Genomic DNA, 19,082 nt, shown 5'->3' on the forward strand with positions numbered 1-19,082 from the left:
GTCCGCAGGTTGCTTCTGCAATGTGCCCTACTGACCTTACATCCAGTCATTGGCCTGCTTTAAAATCACACAGTTTACTGCTTATGTAATTGCACAGTAGGCAACAGAAGTGAGTACACCCCTGTGCAATAATAGTTAAATGTCAGATGGTTCAAAGTTGCATTACCTCTCAATAGTTGCAGAAGGTCAGGGCAACAACAGTGACTACACCTGCAATTACTGACACGTAGGTTCGAAAAACCTGTGATCACTGAAACCAAACTGACAATACCTGTGATTTCCCGTTGGCCAAAGTGAATGGTTATTTTAAAAAAATGACCTGTCAATGCCAGAAATTTCTCAGTTTTTGGACCCATGGCCTGGGTCTGTGCATGTCTGCGTCATGGCTCTATTTGGAATAAAATTGTGAGAAGAAATGAAAAATCTGAATGTGTAACTTCACAAACATGGAAAGATTGGTGACTAAATAAAAATCAGTCAAAACAAAACTGCATGAGTCATAGTACCACTAATCAGAGCCACAGTGGTGATCCTCCTGAAGTGATGCTAAGGACAGTGTGCTATTTACACAATTTACTTCTGAAAAGGATATAGGCAGGTGTTTTGCTTTACAGCAGAAATCTGAGTTTTTGTAACAGCTCAGTCAGTGAACCATCCTCTACACCGTCCAACAAAACCTTGTTGTTTGCTATTCGGAACAAAGCTGCACGATGAAACTTTTCCAAACAACTTGAAAAGAACCTTGATAAATGTTCTGAGCACATTCTTTTGTCAAATGACTCCAAGGTGAATTTGTACAACGTCAATGGGGCCCAGAATGTTTGGTATGAACCTAACTCACAATGAATGCATTGTCCCAACAGTGAAGCACACGGGTAGGAACATGATGATATGAGGCTGCATGAGTGCAGAGTATTTGGGGACACGGCATTCACAGATAGGAACACAAAAGCTTTGGGACATGTCTGACAAGATGACTTCCAATCTCCAGAAACTTGCCAGAAATATTTGTGCACAATAAGAGTCTTCCTAAAGAAGAAAATTCTGACCTGGCTGACTATGACGCCTGATTTAATCCAATAGAACTACTTTGGGAAATTTTTAATAGAGACTGAGCAGCCTGACACTTCCAGCAAAGAGCAGCTGAAAAAGTAGTTTCCAAAGCATGACAGAGCATCTCTTTAGAAATCTGTGCCACACTGACAATAGAAGGACTTCAGACATGAAGGTCAGTCAGTCTGAAAAAATTCAAGAACCGTGAAAGTTTCCTCAAGCGCAGTTACAAAAACCATTAAGCGCTGACATCAAACTGTCTCCCATGAGGACCGCCCCAGCAAAATAAGGCCAAGAGTTCCCTCTGCTGCAGAGAATAAGTTAATTAGCCTCAGAAATCTGCAATTAAGGGCACCTCAGATTACAGCCCACATCTATTCTTCACAGAGTTCGAGCGGCAGCCAGATCTCACCTGTTCAAAGGAGACTGCATGATTCAGGCCTTTGTAGTCAAACAACAACTGAGAGGAAGAAAACTGCTAGTCAGAGAAGGGCAATGGATGGTATCTGCCCGTGTAGTTCTCACTGTGAAGTATGGAGAAGGAGATGATAGACCCGAAACACACCTGTAGACTATGTAGTGTATGTAAAATGCAACCAGTAAGTGCATTTGTGGGAACTCCTTGGAGAGAGTTATCATGAAGTTAGTCAAATGCCAAGGATGTACAAAGATCTTACAGCAGCAAGTAGTGACTACTTTGATAAATCTAAACTTTAAAACACATAATTCATGGGCTATTTCATTAGCTTCATGTTTTCAATGTTAGAAAATTATAGAAAAAGAGAAAAGCAATGGACTGAATGATAGTGTGTCCAAACTTGGCCGTCACTGTATCCTCTGTTGGAAAAACCATGCACATTTATTTCAACCCATCAACACAACCTGACACCCACAAAGCCCTTATGATAATGAAAATCCAGACACATGATCAGGAAGATCATCAAAATCACAGTGGAATTTCGAGTCTCTCATAGTTCAGCAGTTATGTAGTTTGTAGGTCTCGTTCAGGTCCCTGCACTTTCCAGCAGCACACATCAGGGGGCACTGTCTACAACGAATACAACCTACATTCAAACACGATGCCTTTCATCTGCTCTTATGTACAGTTTGCGGTTAGTTGCTGCCAGATAAAAGTTTCCCAGCATACTTTTAACCTGGCAGTTCTGACTCAGGTGGCAAATGACAGTTGTCTTGGAAAAAGTATTTACAGCAGGTAAGAGACATCAAAACAATATCAATACAGCATATTAATGCACATAAAGAACAAAATAATACTTCATATTTGCCAAAAAACAAAAAGCAGAACTGTGTTTTATATTTCCTCCCTTTGGCACATTGCTCCCCGCGTCAGAACACATATAAACAATAACAATGCAAAAAACAATAAAGCCAACGGTCCACAAATAAACAATACATGCATGGTTTAGCCACAACTTTAAAAGTCCATTGTCTTGATTGAAGGCTGAAAAACTCCAGCAAGAACAGGAAAGTTCCAAAAAATGCAGATACCGATACTTTTTGTTGCCTCTTTGGTCCCCAATGCAAGAATCCAGATGTGTTTTTTGTACGTTTGCTATGTACATTTGTTATTCTGCATGCTGCACGCCCCATTCCTGTAAGCACTTTACATTGTTTCCGTTTGCTTTCTCCTGTGCGAGCTTTAAATGTTGGTGTTTTACTGACGAATTTAAAATCTGGCGCCTGGAAGACAGCTGAAAATGAGCTATTTGGCTAATACTGGCACATTTACAGTTTTGCTGATAAATGTGCGTTGTCCCTGAAACATATACACAAATACATTTACATAAGTAGTCACATCAAGCAATACAATTACCATAAAAAAATGTCTATTCTACAAACATTTGGAAGCTTCTCCAGCTTTCAATGTGTGTGTACGGAGAGATACTCAATACATCTGCGCTCCACTTTATATAGTGAGTCTATCTACGTTTTATATGTAAATAAGTAGGAGATCATTGTATTGATTGAATCTATGTGTATGTGTGTAAATTTATGTAAGTGTGCCTGTGAGGTGAAGCGAGGAAACTGAGCCATGTGAGAACTAGTAGGCAAATGTAGTATGTTGAATTGAAGATCTGCATATTTTTACAAACATACAGATCACAACTTGTTTCGGACAGATCAGCAATGGTTTTGCTGCGTGAAGTTTGTATTGGATCCAAACTGTCTCAATTTGTAAAAACGAAAGGACTGGAAGACAATATGGAGGTATGCATGTTGCAGGTGTGGCTGTAGACGGAGAAACCAGTGGTTTGGATCAGATCCCAAACTGTGTTGTTTAAGGAACCTTAAATACTAAAGCAAAATGTCACCCTCAGCACAGAGGTGTTGCACTCTTCTTTTTGAATTACCGACTTTCCCACCGCCTTGCTTGCTCAATCACTTCCTGATTGCGTACAGCGCACGTCCTCGAGTGCTTCGATATCCCCTCACAAAGTATATCAGCTACATTCACCTGCTAGCTACAGCTGGGTAGAGCAACAACCACATTGCAAAAGCAAAGAAAGGAACATCGTCTGTTCTGTAAACTCTGCAGTGCTGTCTTTTGTAATCTGGGGGAATACTTAACATACTGCTGAAATCAGGAAGGCCCAACAGACACTTTGCAGTACACTAATGTACACAAAGCTTTGCTCTGTTGCGGTCAATGTAAAAGATGCAGCAGCAAAGTAAACCGTAAACTGATTTTCAGGGCTTGTGTCCACATTCGAGGCACCTCCAAAGCCAGAGCTGGACAGTTTTGCAGTGTCTGCATGCGACTTTCCTGCCGCCAGCTAAACTATCTGGGCCTTGTGGATGAGGGAGGTATGTGGATTGACCAGAGGGGGGCTTTTCCGGGTCAAAGATCTCAGTGCGCCGTTAGTCTGATGGTAGCGTGTGCTGTGAGAGCTGTTGGTCTCGCTGTCCTGGTCGTCAGGATGCTCTTGACTGGCCGGACCGCCCAAGCCCTCGTCCACTTCGTCCTCGTCATCCGTCACTGGCGGGTAGGTGCAGCTCACAGCAGGGTGACTCTGGTGGTTCTTGGCGACACTTCCTGGTCGCGAACCCCCATCTGACGGGATGATGGTGCCGCCGTTCAGCTGCCTTACAATCTCGGTGGACTGCACCATAGGGAAGGATGATGGCGTGAGAGGAGGGTGGAATTGAGTTTCCTGCTGCTGCTGCAAAGACAAAGAGCACACACACTTATTAATTGCGTCATCATCAGGGAAGAATGTAGAGTTTAGGCTGGGTTAAAAGCATTCCACCATTAAGGAAATCAAGCCTTGACATGCCCACGGACACGCATTCACACTTACCAAGGAGATCGTGCTTTTCACATATGTCTCCACTCTGAGTCGGTTCTCCTCATCTCTATCTAGAGTCCTTTCTCTACCTCTGCGAGAGTTGTTGTACAGGACCGGTCGGCCCAGGTAGTCGTACGCCCCTGATATTCCACCTCCTCCACGTCCACCTGAGATAGTAGATCGGCTGTCACGGCAGTGGGTCTGTTCCTGTCAGCACAGATAAAAGATACTGGTAAGTTTCAGGCACTGAATAGATCCTGCTCCCTGTTTCCTTCTTTTGCACATTTAAATTAAAGTGAGCTTTGTGATAGAGCACCAGTTATTTAAAGCAGGCCAAACAGGGACAGTGTTTACTTACAGAAATGACCATAACCTTGTGCATCACTGCTTGAATGTATAATGATTCAAAATTGTATCATCTTACAGTAAATGCATTTGTTGAAATTAAATTTAAAAACTAAGTGATTTACAGGACTCACTGTAGAAACTCATTGCAACAAAAGTCAGTCCACCTTTCATTACAGACTGATGAAAGGAATCCTTGTAGGCATTGAGGATGCCAGTTTTGCACAAATTTCTGGAGAGTTTTCTACCATTCTTCAGAGGCATTCATTACTGGAAGGGCTGTGTTACTCAACATTTCCTATAAAATTTCCCAAAGGTTGGATTCAAGTCAGGCGAAACACTTGGCCAGGTCTTTGTTTTGACTTTTTTCTTCTTTAGAAACTCTTATGTGATTTTGGCAGTATGGTTTTGATTGTTATCATGCTGGAATATTCCTCTTCTGCCAAGCTTCTGCAGACGAGGAGTCGTCTTGCCAACCAGTATTTTGGTGTATATCCGCCGGCATTATATATCTATAAATGTCCTGTCATCAACACTATTTGCCCCCATGTAGCCCCTGATCATCACATTCCTGCCTTTGTGCTTCACTGTCAGGCCTATGCATTCACTGTGACAGACCTGACCAGGTTCACTCCAAACATGTTCCACCCCATCTGAGGCAAACAAATCTATTTCAATGTCATCAAACAAAAGAGCATCCTCCCAGTATTTAATCTTGCAGTTTTGTTGTACGATCAACACACATGGGTTGTTTCTTGGACACCGCCCATAGAGGTTGAGGTTATGCATTCTTCACACTGTTGAAGGTGTAACAGAAACTCCAACTTATATTGATCAACCCTGTGTGACGTGTGAGGCATATGACCATCTGGTTCTCTGAGATAGATTATGATGCACTGGCCACAGTGTCATTTTAGGATGACCACACCAGCCATGATTAGTGGTGCTATGCCTCCAAATTACTGCCCTACTACTGATTTGTAGTTGGCCTTCCTTCCTTTACCATCTTTGGAAAGTCTTACTGAGTTTCTCTGGTGATTCTTTTCCATGTACAGCCATGACACAGACATAAAGGTGGACACAGCTCATAAGTTCTCGTGCTTCACATTGTTTTATAACCACCTTCATGCAATTGAGCTAACTGGAAATCACAAGTGTAGAAAGTATGTTTCAGTTATCACAGGTTTTCTAACAGTTGTCACAAGTGTATTCACTCGAGTTTCTATGTTGGGGCCTGTATTTTCAATGTAGTCTTTTCATAGTATTTGATTTTGATAGACACAAGAAAAAATGTTCTACTGTAATTTTTTTAAATAATGCAATTACTGAGAGGTAGTACAATTCTGAATCTTTGTGCAAGAGTGTACGCACTTCTGCTGTGTTTTGTATAATGTTAATGAACTTGTTTCAAAGCAATAGTTTGACATTTGCATTTTGGGAAATATGCTGACAGAAGAGAAGATTAGTACCAGAGAGAGGAATCAAGAAGAAATTAAAAGAAAAAAACAAATCCAGAAGCTAAGCGGCACAAGCAAATAGAGCATAAAGGTATCGCAAAGGTCTTCAGCAATATAATGTGCTAATATTGTTGGTAATATCTGAGATGCACTACATTAAAATTTGAAATGTTGAATCTCAGAACTTAGCCGTCTGGCATCTGGATAATAAAGCCTCAGTCCCAGGCCCTGGCCCTGCATGCAGATTTACATAGATACGTAGACTGACCCCGAGGGAAGACAGACTGGTCCTTAGGGTGCCCTCCACCCTCAGAGGGATGTTTTCTTCCGTCTGCAATGAAAGGAAACACAGATCAGGATCAGCTGTGCATTGCCAAAAGTCTAAACCTTTAAAAAGTAACTGCGCACATTGGAAACTTCTAAAACCACTCTGTAATGAGTAGAACTCCAATGGAAACTGTGCATGTAAGACTGTATCAGGCATATGAGACCAGAATTCTGCTGATTTTGGTGTCAAGACTGACAACCTGAATGCTAGAGAAAGACAGTGTGGTGAGTATGTAAAGAATAATTCAGTAATAGTACCGTTCCTCTGGCATCTGTGCTTAAAGAGTTCACTCTCCTGAAAGACGCTTGCCTGGTGAGAGTGCTTATCTCCTCCCTGTGAGAAACAAGACATGAAGGGAACAAATGAGAAAATGTTTTAAATCAGAGGTGTCAAACATGCGGCCCGAAGGCCAAAAGCGGCCCTCCAGAAGGTCCAATCTAGCCCTCAAAGTGTAAAAATTACAGAGAAGACATTAACTGCAGATTGTAAATTTGTAAAACTGTTAAGTTAAAATAATTTCTCAACCATGACAAGTTGTTTCGATCATAAAGTAAAAAACTAGATTGCTCATTGTTCTTTTGTCATTTTGTGTCTTATTTTTGTAATATTTTGTCTTGTTTATGTTGGGTGATTTTTGTTGTTTGTCTCATGTTTTTGTCATTGTTTTTTCTTATAATTTGTGTTGTTTGTCCATTTTTTGTCATTTTGTTTCTCATTTTGAGTCTAATTTTTGTAATATTTTGTCTTGTTTTATGTCTTTTTTTGTCGATTGCCTCATATTTTTGTCGTTTTGTGTTTCCTTTTGTCTCGCTTGTGTTTTTTGTCCTGTTTTTGTCATTTTGTGTTTTGCTTTATTCACTGTTTCGTGTATTTTTTCTGTTGCTTTGTGTTTGTGTCGTTTGTCTCATTTTTTGGTCCCTTTCTAACTTTTTTGTATAATTTTTGTCTCTTTTTTTGCTTGGTTTCATGTCATTTGTCTCATTTTTTGCTGCTTTGTTTCTCACGTTTGTCGTTATGTCTGAATTTTGTCACATTTTGTCTCGTTTCCGTCTGAATTTTGTTGCTTTGATCATAAAGTAAAATACTATGTTATGATTTTGCTGGTGCGGTCCACACGAGATCAAATTGTGCTGATTAAACAACTGCTGTATGTATTTTAGGAGCAGTTTAACTTATAATGTATTTCATACTGTAAATTCATTCATATACTCATTCATATTTGTTATTTTACACAGTCATCTACACTTTCTCCTCCTCTAATTCTATTTAACACGCTCTATGTTGTAAGCGTCGGGTGTAATAGGCTTAATAGCCCCGATCTGCTCCGCTCTTCTGTATTCTTTCAGGCTCAATCTGCCCTGCGGAGATTATTAACGGTTAATCTCATCTTATCTCATCTTAATTAAACATCACGTTATCTCGTACTTCTTCTGAGTCAGCTCCCTCTTCAGCCTCTTGTTCTTGCGTTTGTGGTGGCACGTGACGGTGATGACGATGACGAGCATCAAGATCAGCATCCCACCGGCCACACCCCCCACGATGATCATCAGCAGGCTCTCCAGGTCTTCCGGCTCCTCCTGCGGTTCTGTGGAGGGTGAAACAGCCAGCGTTGGACGTGAATAAACACGGATTCTCACAGTTTACATTAATATGACAAGTCTCAGTCTGTTCTGCTGGCAGTGTTGTCGTCTACCTGCCACAATAATGTCCACCTCTGCCTTCCCTTCTCCCACTTCATTCGTTGCCACACATTGGTAGGTGCCTCCGTCTGACATGTTTAGGGGTCGCCCAAAGATTAGTGTTCCGTTAGGGTGGATGATAGCATCATTTGGCAGCTCTCCATTCATTCTGAAGGCAGAACAAACACATTATAAAGTTACATTACAGTGCACTTAGCTAGGCTTCTTCAGATTTATAGTGTTGTTTAAGCAGTACATGCTTTTCCAGAATCTGTCAGAGTGAATTTGTGCTACATTTTAAAGAGTAAGTCAGAGGGACGTGACAAATGATGGCATGTTTTCCACAGAGATGACATCCAAAGACTGCTATTCCTCCCTTTTAAAATATTTAAAGTACCCTCCCTTTGGCAAAATGGGGAAAGAAAATGTGCCCAGGGAATTTATATACAGTTCCAGATGAAGCGAAAGTTATTGTAGGTGGTGCTGGTGGCTGTTCATAATAATGCTTTGCCACTGCATTTTAAACACTTTCCTTATTTGTTTAGAAGACAGTCAGATTTTTATTTTTTTTTTTAAATGCATTTGTTTGGTTAACCCTCCTGTCGTCTTGACTTTTCAGCACCAAAAAATATAGTTTCCTTGTCTGAAAAAAAAAATCCTAAAATTCCGCAAAAAAAAAATCCCCATGTTTCTGAAAATTCGCAAAGCCTTCAGGAAGAAAATTCCAATAATTCCTTAAAAATTTCCCTTTTTATTTAAAAAAAATCCTCCAAATTTGGCAAGAAAATCCTTATAGATATTTTCAAAAATGAGTCTTCCAAAAAACCCTAAAAAATATCTGAAGTGATGACATACATATCAGCAAAACCTCTAATATTTTCTCAAAAACATTCACAAAAAAAACCAACCAAAATCCAGCGGACAACAAAAAATGTTCAAAAATTCCCCAAAAATTTTGAAAATGTGGACATCGGAAGTTACATTGTGAAAACACATTTTTTAAATCACATTTTCAAACTTTAAAACGGGGTCAACACGAGGGTTAAAATGTGATTCATCGATTTAAGTTTTTAAATTCTGTCACATTTCACTTGTTCTTTAGAGAACCGTGCTGCAGTTCCTGGTTGTATGACTCAAGGGAAATGTTTCAGCATCACTGTCATGGGTGTTGCCGAAGTGTTGTTGTTTTGAGCATATTTGGTTTAATCCCTTTGAATCGACTCAGAGCGTAACGCATAGTGTGAACCGCCTACATTTCCCCAGAATACATGTCCATCTTAACAGGAACATGCTCTTGAGTTTCTATTATTATTCACCGGCAGGAAAGAGGAACTGTGACTTTTTGCATACGCAGCAAACACTTCTCCATGATAACATCTTTACACAAATCCACACATTCTGCTTCAGCTTCCTCCACTCGGCGCCCTCTGGCTCACCACAGCGCCTCCGCCTACCTGGTCCCACGAGTTCACCTCTCTCTCCCTGCTGCTCATCCCTTTCTCTTTTACTCCTCACCCCCCTCTTCCTCCCTCCCTCGTGTGAAACCAACTCATCTGTCTGCTTTCGGCACAAGCCGCAACATGACACTGTGACACCTATTACTTCACCTGCCGCCATTTACTGACAAAGCCAACAGGTTCGCCCGCTGCCGTGGCAGCCGCAAGCTTGTGTTTGTCCTTGTGAAAAGCGTGCACGAGTAAGGAGAGGTTGAATGTGGCTACTAGATTTCTGGTTATCTGTGAGTGTGTGTACACATTCTCATTCACAAGTGCGTACGCTCGTATGCGTGGCGTGTGTCTGGTAAGCCTCACTCACAAAAACTACTTTCCCAAGGTGTGTTTCTGTGACTAATGACAAGTAATCCATACATCATCACTTGGCAAAAACAACTCAAATGAAACTAATCTCCCAAAATATTGACTTTACATGCTCGTATATAGCCTCTCTGTGTGTATTTCTCCCTCGGCAGTCCAGTTTCGCTTCTCCAAATTCGGTGGAAGCCATGATCTTCCAGCTGCTTTTCATGGCTTACATTTTTCTCACCAAACTCCACACCACACCTCGAGAATAGATCAACGCACCAGTGGAAATGGCAGAAAAAATGATACCAGATGACTCAAGCAAACGACGTCAGGCATCTGAGTCAAACCCTGGTTGGGGGTTTAAAGCTGGGAAGCAATGTCCCAATTTTTAAATGACACACGTAGCATTTGAATCTGTCAGTTTCCACTGAGGCAGTTGAATGGGGAGGTGGCCAGTGCCAGGGCTTGTTTGGTTTAGTCATGTGGAAAGAGTCAAGATCCTAGTCTGTTTCACTGGTTGTTCAGTAAAGAGTATCTGCACGAAAAAGCAACGAACATTGAATACTTTGCTCAAAAAATATAGAATCTAAGATTTCTAATTAAAATGCATATGATAGACTTATTAAATGTGCACTTTGGGGTTTCTTGTAAACAACAAAACATCTTAAATTATGTGATTTTTTTCCTGATTAAATTCTAATACTTGTCTACAAATCTTGTCCACCTCAACACAGACATAACATTGTTCTATAGCTCTAGGTGCAAACACTCCACACTGCACCTTCAACTTCAGCTAGAACGGCTTAAACGCACAGTAGTGAGGTGGGTTGTGGTCATATAAGTCCATTAGTTCTCCATAATTTATGCTAGTAATTAGACCTACTGCTGGTTTGTTGTTATTGTCAAAAATCCCATGAGAAGACCAAAATTGGTGTCCTTTACGTATAGGGGAGACTAAAATATGACAAGCACATGGCACGACACTCTTCGGCATTCTTTTAAATACAACAATGTTCACATTCTGGGGTCCACAACACCACCTGTCAAGAACTTATAATGCAGTCCTCAGGTTCCTCCCCAGACAGTTTCGCCACCATTTAAACTTTGAGTCACTTCTGACTTGGTAGTTTCACAATAACTCACACCTTGATTCGTGCTAGTCTAATTGGCTAATGGCCAATTTACATCCCAGTCTGAGGGTGACAATACGTTTCTAGAACTCCATATCAGTCAAGTCAGACAACAAAGCCCCTTGGATGAAAGATTAAATGTCTTTAAGAACCAAAAGTGGAGATCCAGTTGCTAAGAAGTCCTACTAAGAAGTATTATGTGTGCATCCAAAGCCTGATATAGACTTTGCTAGGAAAGTTCATCACCCCTTAAAATTGTAATCGTCTTCCAAAAAGGTTCAATACTCGGCAATATTTCTTACAGATTGCACTGGATATGATATGATAGGTGCATGTGGTGATGTAATATTACATCAGCTGCTACTTGCAGCTATAAGCATCCTCTTCAAGAGTTGGATTCCTCATCCTTAACTTGGAAAAAGCCATAAATGTTATGTGTGTTTACCAAACTGCACCTGTCAAATATTAATTTGCGTTGCCTTAACTACTGATTGATTAATTTCTATTTGTGATGCTCATCGTTAATGCGAAAAAGCGTTAGAAATATAATATTACCAGGTGAATAATCCGACATAAACTGTTCAAACTAATCCGCAGCTGAAAATAGTCTACAAAAAACACACTGTTGAGTGTTGTTTGAATGACATTTGCTAAAAACTGCACGGCCTGTGACTTCTACTGAAGATTTAAAATGACAACTTAACCTCAGGGTTATACATTTTGAAGTGTGTGGCAACTAAAGATGACTTTGAATTAAATGCTTCTTTAAAATGATGATTTAAAGCACACAGATCAAAAACATCAGAGTATGTAAGAGACAGGACACTAAAAGTAACCGTATTTGCAGCTTTGGCCCTTAAAGATGACCTGAGTTTAACCTCATGAAACATCCAACTTAAACCAATAAAATCACAGAACAAATAATTGGCATAATGACTGTGGAAGTTCTGAGAAAAGTAACAGTGACCAGACGCATCAGACAGTTAGTCATAGGAGAACCAGACAGTTAGAGAAGGAGGTGGGTCCTACTGTACCTGATCCATGTGAAACTGTCTGGTTTAGGGTTTCCTCCACTCACACACCTCAGGGCAGCATTCCTCATGCCCACGAACCAGTCCTTGTTGAAGCCAGACACCTCTGCATACGGAGGGACTGGGAGGAGGAACAATAATGCATCAGCTTTAATAGCCAAGCAAAGGAAAAAAAAATAAGACGCCTAGTGCCTATGACATGAAAGGATCATTTTCTGCGCTTTAATGTTGAAGCTAAAGATGATTTGAAGTAAATCAAACACAGGTGAATGTGTGAAAACTCTACCAGCATCTCCCTGTCCTTTTGATTTTCACAATTTCTGTAATTTTGATGAATACTCACAGTGCACCACCAGGTTGTTTCTGATTCTACGGGGCTGCGAGAAAGCCGGATGCCACACCAGACAGTCCAGTTTCTTGCCGTTCATGTTCCTCAGTGGGTGCAGGGAGTACTGCGAGGAGACCGCCCCGTTGTCGAGGGAGCGATTGAGGGACTGGCCGTTCAGGTCGGAGTCCCAGGTCAACCGGGGAGGAGGGTGGGCGATGGCGCGGCAGGTAGCAGCTTGCCGGTAGGACTGTCCCTCCACCAGAATCACAGGATCCAGGGAGGAAATGGGAACGGCTGCAGGGGAAATTATTAGAATGTTTGATCAGAGACAGCTCAACATGATAAACAGTTAATGTTGATAGCTAAAAATAAAGCTTTGCCACAAAATATACAGAAATTGTTCAGGCATGGAGAAGTGGGATATCACTTAGGGGGAAAATACAACTTCAAAATCCATACAAACAGAAAAAGATTCTGCATTTCTTTCTGTGAGGTAAGACTCTGGAATGGTTTGGGGGAGGAGATCAAGCAATGTCCAAGCTTTCAACAGTTTAAAGCAAAAATAAAAAGATACGGTTCTACAAGGATGAAGTGGGAGTGTGACAGTCACAGGTTGCTGTTATTAATTTAATGATTTGTTTTCTACATTCATTTATGCATATTATTAGTTGGGCCTTTTCTTTCTGTTGCATTTTGCTATTGTTAGGTCCTTTTGCATGAATGCAGATGGGCAAATTGGTGTATATTTATTATAAATCATTTTCACTATTATTATTAATGTTATTATTATTGTAATTATTATCATTGTTTATAAATAACAATATTTTGAAGAAGCAGGAAGAATAGATTTACAATCATTTGTATCAGGAGAAGGGGTGGGATTAGATAAGTTTTGACTTCTTCCCATTCCTTTTTGAGAAACTTACTCACTGTTTTTGTTTTTGTTGTTGCTTTTTTGATAAAATTTTCAAAATAAACTGTTAAAAATGAAATTAAAAAAATCAAATCACACACAGGCCTTACCTGTAATCAGCGCTAATTCAGCTTTGGTTAAAGTGTCAATAAAGACAGATATTTCCATCTGTCAAGAATTAGTCTTTGCCGGTGTGGAAGCTACTCAGTAATTTGTTATTTTGTATATAACGTTTATTTGTTATGTTATTTTGTTTAGAATACTTTATTTAGTTTGAGTTATATCTGTTATATTGAGTTATAGCTATATACTCTTATTTTGAAGGTCATGGGTGATTTGGGCACACAGGTGAAGTTATTTAATGAATAGGCACTCACTCAGTCAGACAGTACGCACCGGAAGGGCACACGGTTTTTTTACCTGAGAGTTAGGCAGCAGCAGGCCAAGTAGTTTTAACATCTTTTGTACCATCGTTCCAGAGGTGAAAATAAAACCTGCCTCAAAATGCACTTTTTCTGGCTGGACAATGGACGCAGTACCTGCATGCACTTTAACTTTCTGAGTAAGATTCGCTGCCCGGTGCCCTCAGTGGCTTTTGATTTTATTGTTGTTGGTTGACATTTAGCCACTACAACCGGTTTTTATCATGTTTTTTTCTACCTTGTTAAGCCTCCACAATTTCAAGACATACAATTCAATGTGAAAATTGCAGTGCAACCTGATCTGGACTGCTTGATCATAACACATTTCAACATATGAACAACAAAATCGAAGAAGTGATGAAAACATGTATGCTTTAATTTAAAAATGGCTTGCTTGATCCAACAATCTTGGACTACTTTGCTAATTTTGCAGATATACCCGTATAGACCTTGTATTTGAATGCTTCACCGATTTAAAAGTCCATATAGAGATGAAAACTAAAAAAATAACAAAATGGATTTTTATAAAGATATAGGGAGAGACTCACTCCACACAGTGAGTGACATTTCTCTGTCAAAGTTTCCTTTGGGAAAGGTGTTGACGTGGCAGATGTACTTCCCCCCATCAGAGACCTCTGTGTTCATGATGACCAGCGACGAATCAAGGGTGGGTACGCTGCTTTGAAAGCGAACACGTTGCGACCACGTTCCAAACGCTGCAGACAGAAGAGGGAGAAATAGAGAGAGAGAGAGCACAAAGGAAGAGTTAAAAGAGCATGTGAGGAAGGATGTGACTTGAAAAATTTAGTCCAGCGAGCTCAAAGCAGACCTCAGGGTTTCCTTTGTCACTTCGAGTTCCATGCACATGCCTGCACCCTTGCCTTAAATTAAATCACATTCTGGGCATTCAGCTCGCAGTACTATCCAGTATGCAAAATACTAGAATGAGCTTCAATTCCCAAATCACCTCAAATCACAAGAAACCAAACATAAACAGCGCATCGCAGTCTTGGCATTCTTGGAGTATTCCTATGAGATCACAGCAAACATGTCAGTGTCTCTAACAGTCCAGTTCATTAAACACTTTCACATGGTTGTGAATTCTTGCCTCAGAGCTCTATAAGCACTCTGAGTGGAGAAACAAAGCCTCCAAACAACACTTGTCAACTGGAACTGACAAATCAACTTGTAATACCAACAGAAAACTTGCTGGGCGCAATGAGCATGCAAGAGCGACTGGTGATAAAGAAAACATTTCTCACGGGAGGAAAGGGGAAGTAATTCGGTGTGAAGACATTCTCGAAAGGACTTTTTATAGAAGAGGATGTAAATAGATCACGGCTTGGTAAAGCCAGACCACAGTGCCAACCTACCTGTATATCCCTCTAAATGGTGCGCAAGGATGATCTGTTCTCGGGTGGTGTCTGGTTTCTCCTTATACCAGGTGACCTGCACCACCGTATCGCTTACATTGGGCCGGTAGACACACGGCAGGACGGTCTCTTCCTCCGCCAAGGAGCGTAAGGCCTCATTTGGAGAGGGCTGCACAAACTCTGCATGTATCACTGAAAGAGAAGGATGCATTAAGACTTTTGCAGACACTCAACACGCTAAACTAAACACTAAAAGTGAGTTAAAATCCATCCAGCAGCAACATTAAAGCTCACAAATTCCAATGTTATTTATTATTTCTGCAAAAAAGCTGTTGTTTTATGGGAAATGTTCTGGCACAGGTAGCCGACTAACTGTTTCCACGTGTTTCCAGTCTTAATCGTAATAGATCCACAGTCAGATCATTTCCCAATGTGCTTACATGCAGGAGAAGGGCAGATGCTGTCAGCAGCATCACCCATGTGATTCTTAAGCATTTGGAAGACACAAAAGCTTCTGCACACCTTGTTTTTGTTGACTTTACTTCTGCTTGAATCACCCCTCTGACTCACCCGTTAATTCCAAAAATGAATCAGATGAGCGTCAACCCCATATGTTGGTTCCAGCATGTTAAGGTCAACAACAGCGTCTCCGACTGATCAAAATTCAATTTTCGAACGAAACACAGAATGACACACAGTGAGGACAGAAATGAAGGAGGAGAGAGAAAACAGACAGACTATCGGAAGAGCTGAGTACGAGTAAAGATATGTCGCTTAACTAGTTGCCCGAGACAAGCTGTCAAAGCAAACTTACCTCAGCGTCTGGACCAAGCAGACATACAAAGGGGCCCCAGAAAGCACAAATAGGGCCTACACAGTTCACTATATTATATGTCTCACAGTGTCACATTTCAACACTCTAGTATAAACCGCAAACACCCAACGCCTGCATGAGTCTCTCATTTGTTTTTCTCTTTTTCTTACTATTCTTTCCCACTGCTTTTAGGCTCACAGATAAAATTTGTTGCCATGTTTGATGTACATGATAACAATGTGCCACTAATCTTCTACTGTCCTCCAGCAATCCCATCAGGCACAAACACACCTACAAAACATACAGGTGCCTGTTGTTGTTGCCTGAAACCTGTATTTACAGGTTAAATTGAATTAAAAAGCTTGTTTGCACCTGTCGTGGGGGGATATCTCTCATGGCACGCTGCTGCAGCAAATCCGAAAGGACTTCAGTGGAAGTTCTGCTGATGCAAACAAGTGTATTGTTTGCGTAGGACACCTATCATTACAGCGCCGCTCTTGGCATCGAGCTCATGTTGTCAGTGGCTGATTTACTTTTAGAGTGTGACGCTTCTGGATGGTGATGACCCCGTTAAAACTGATGACAGACAGCTTGCATGCAAAGTGTTTTCCAGCGAATGGATTATTTCCAAACACTAATCATATATCCGCTCACAGCATTACAGGCCATATGTGTTTAAGCAGAAAAACATGACAGAGGCCTTATTTCATCAGATAAGTTTAGATCAGGCCAATCAAAAGCAGCTCTAACTTGTTTTTACAGATAGCCTACAGTGTGTGTCTTCACAGGTCAACATTTTCAGCTTCACTCTTGTATGATCAACATTCAGTTTGGATTTATTAAAATGTAGATTTGCACATATGTGAAACTCAATTTTTATGTGCATGATTAAAGGTAGTGGTTTTCTAAGATCAGAGTACAGTTTAGCACACTTAATGTTAACCATGTTCACCATCTTTGTTTAGCATGTTTGCAAATTAGCTCTGAACACAAAGTCCAGCTGAGGCTAATGAGAATATCATAAAGATTGACGACGACACGATTATGAAACACTAAGCGATCGTCAGTGCCGCTACCATTCATCGTGAGCTCGGCATGAATGTCAGAGCTAAATTTCTGGCACTCAAAACCTCAAATATTAGCCTCAAGGTTGTAAACGTTCATTCTCCTTGGACCATCAATGTCCAGAGTTTCATGGAAGGTTTCAGTCAGGACAAATGTTGGAAAGACCAACTCGTATGTCATCTGAAGCTACCATAAATACAGCTACTGAGCTAGCATGGCTAGCAAAACAAAGAAAGTCAAGCCAGGATGATAAATCAAGTATCCAAATACCACAACTTTCCTCTGCAATATGGTGTAATACATTTTTTATCTAATATAAGGCAAACAATCAGTATTTCATGTGGGAACAAGCCAGGAAACCCCAGTTGCCATTGATTCACACTGACTTCATTGGATCACCATGAATGGTAATAACTAGCTTTAATTGTGGCCTTTCTTTAAGTTGGCAGCTTTTGATTGTTTGGAGTCTCATGCAGGTGTTGATTCAATGCCTGATGTGGGAGAATCTGTTCAGATATGTCAACGGGTAGGATGTGATTCATACGTTTACCATCAGTCCCGATGAGTGTGCTGAGGAGACAGGTGTGTTTTTCCATATTTGTGTGTGTGTGTTTGTCATGCTGAGGTCGAAGCAGACTGAGGAATCTGCCTGTGCTGCATTATTGGAATAACACTCTGAGCCTGTCTTGATGAAAGGTTTTTATATGCCATCCTTGTCTATCATTGTGACACATCATGGAAGTATTTTCATTGCTTAACTATATTCAGCTGATTAACGGCTTAATGCATAGTAACACAGTGTGTTTTGTTATACTATGTAACAGTAGAGTATGAAGACCTCTTGCAGAATCTCTTGTACATATTTAGGCTTAAGCAACACACGCACACTAGGAGGGTCCGAGTAGTTCCTGTGAATCAGACAGGAGGAGGGGAATGGATCAGCAGCAACCAGTTTTTCCTGAAATTTCAGACAGTGCCGTGAGTGTTTTCCAACAGCTCTAGCTAAGGCTGTTCTTGACAAAAGCTGTCCAAGTGCAAAACAGCTTCTGCATGAGGCACTGTGAGAAAACTTTAAGGCTACAGAAAACCACAAGTTGTTGGTTATCACCACATATCAAATGTCTATTTTAATTTGTAATGTCTCTCCAAACCACACTCATTCAATGGCATCATAAGTACGACTACTACAGTACTGGAAGATCATATGAATGCTGAAACGCATGAAACCACCTTGAATAAAGTCACTACGACAAGATCAAATGAAGATGTGCAGGAAAATCACAGATACGCTGCAAAGTCTCACATGAATGTTTTCTTTTTTTGAACATTTTGTATTCTCTTACCAAAGATCCTGAGGACACAGAGACACAGAGAGAGTCTGCTCAGCAGAGATGTCATCCTCCTCCCTTGGAGTTACTGTTAACTGTGCACAACTTGGGAGAGTTTCAGTGCTGGAAAAAAGCTCATCAGTCCAGGTAATATGATCCTAAATGACAGGCAGGCATGAAGCACTGAGGCGCGCTCATGTCTCGTGCTGCTGGATCATCCTTGGTGATGTTTTTTTGAGAGTCAAATCCTTCCCACAGTCCCGTCCAAGGCAAAAAAAAAAAGAAGTAGATATATATATATATATATATATATATATAGAGAGAGAGAGAGAGAGAGAGAAAGAAATTGAAACTGTGTAAGTCAGTCCTTGTAAGAAAATGTGTAAATCCTGTCAGTTTGTTGAGTTCTTAAGCCCATGCCATCATGTTTGCCTTTTTGGTAAAAAGAAGGCGCAGCTTTACCTGTTTGGGATACACCTGTTTGCGCTACTGCCTCCCTCCCCTCCCTCCCTCCTTTACTTCCTTCCTCCCTCCTTCTATCTCTCTCTCACAACTACTCACACCTAGAGACTCACAGCCCACAAAAACACACTCACACACACACTTGTATCAAAAGTCACCTTTCCGGTTTGGTTGAGGCAACATGACAGTTATTTTCTCGTCTTTACTTGCACTGCTCAGAGGAGAGGCAGGTGAAAAGCAGGCA

At 40.8% G+C, this 19,082-nt stretch overlaps 1 protein-coding gene across 1 annotated transcript; it reads right to left on the minus strand.

Moving 5' to 3' along the window:
* Positions 1 to 1,888: 1,888 nt before the first annotated feature.
* Positions 1,889 to 18,628, minus strand: nectin4a (nectin cell adhesion molecule 4a). The gene is made up of 11 exons (XM_051944116.1): positions 18,392 to 18,628; positions 15,170 to 15,361; positions 14,345 to 14,512; positions 12,477 to 12,755; positions 12,137 to 12,254; positions 8,185 to 8,339; positions 7,917 to 8,076; positions 6,749 to 6,824; positions 6,432 to 6,494; positions 4,374 to 4,568; positions 1,889 to 4,235 (listed from the first exon to the last, which is right to left on the minus strand). Exons 1-11 carry the CDS (start codon positions 18,444 to 18,446, stop codon positions 3,849 to 3,851), a joined length of 1,848 nt encoding a protein of 615 aa, XP_051800076.1. The 5' UTR covers positions 18,447 to 18,628; the 3' UTR covers positions 1,889 to 3,848.
* Between the last annotated feature and the right edge of the window lie 454 nt (positions 18,629 to 19,082).

This window comes from Acanthochromis polyacanthus, chromosome 23 (genome assembly GCF_021347895.1).
Source record: "Acanthochromis polyacanthus isolate Apoly-LR-REF ecotype Palm Island chromosome 23, KAUST_Apoly_ChrSc, whole genome shotgun sequence".
In the NCBI taxonomy this organism is placed as follows: Eukaryota; Metazoa; Chordata; class Actinopteri; family Pomacentridae; genus Acanthochromis; species Acanthochromis polyacanthus.

Coding starts and splice junctions, on each gene's coding strand:
- nectin4a (XM_051944116.1), bottom strand. CDS start 18,446: ATGACATCTCTGCTGAGCAGACTCTCTCTGTGTCTCTGTGTCCTCAGG. Junction 8,340..12,136: donor GACAGTTTCACATGGATCAG/GTACAGTAGGAC, acceptor TTCTGCCTTCAG/AATGAATGGAGAGCTGCCAA. Junction 8,077..8,184: donor GGTGGACATTATTGTGGCAG/GTAGACGACAAC, acceptor CACCCTCCACAG/AACCGCAGGAGGAGCCGGAA.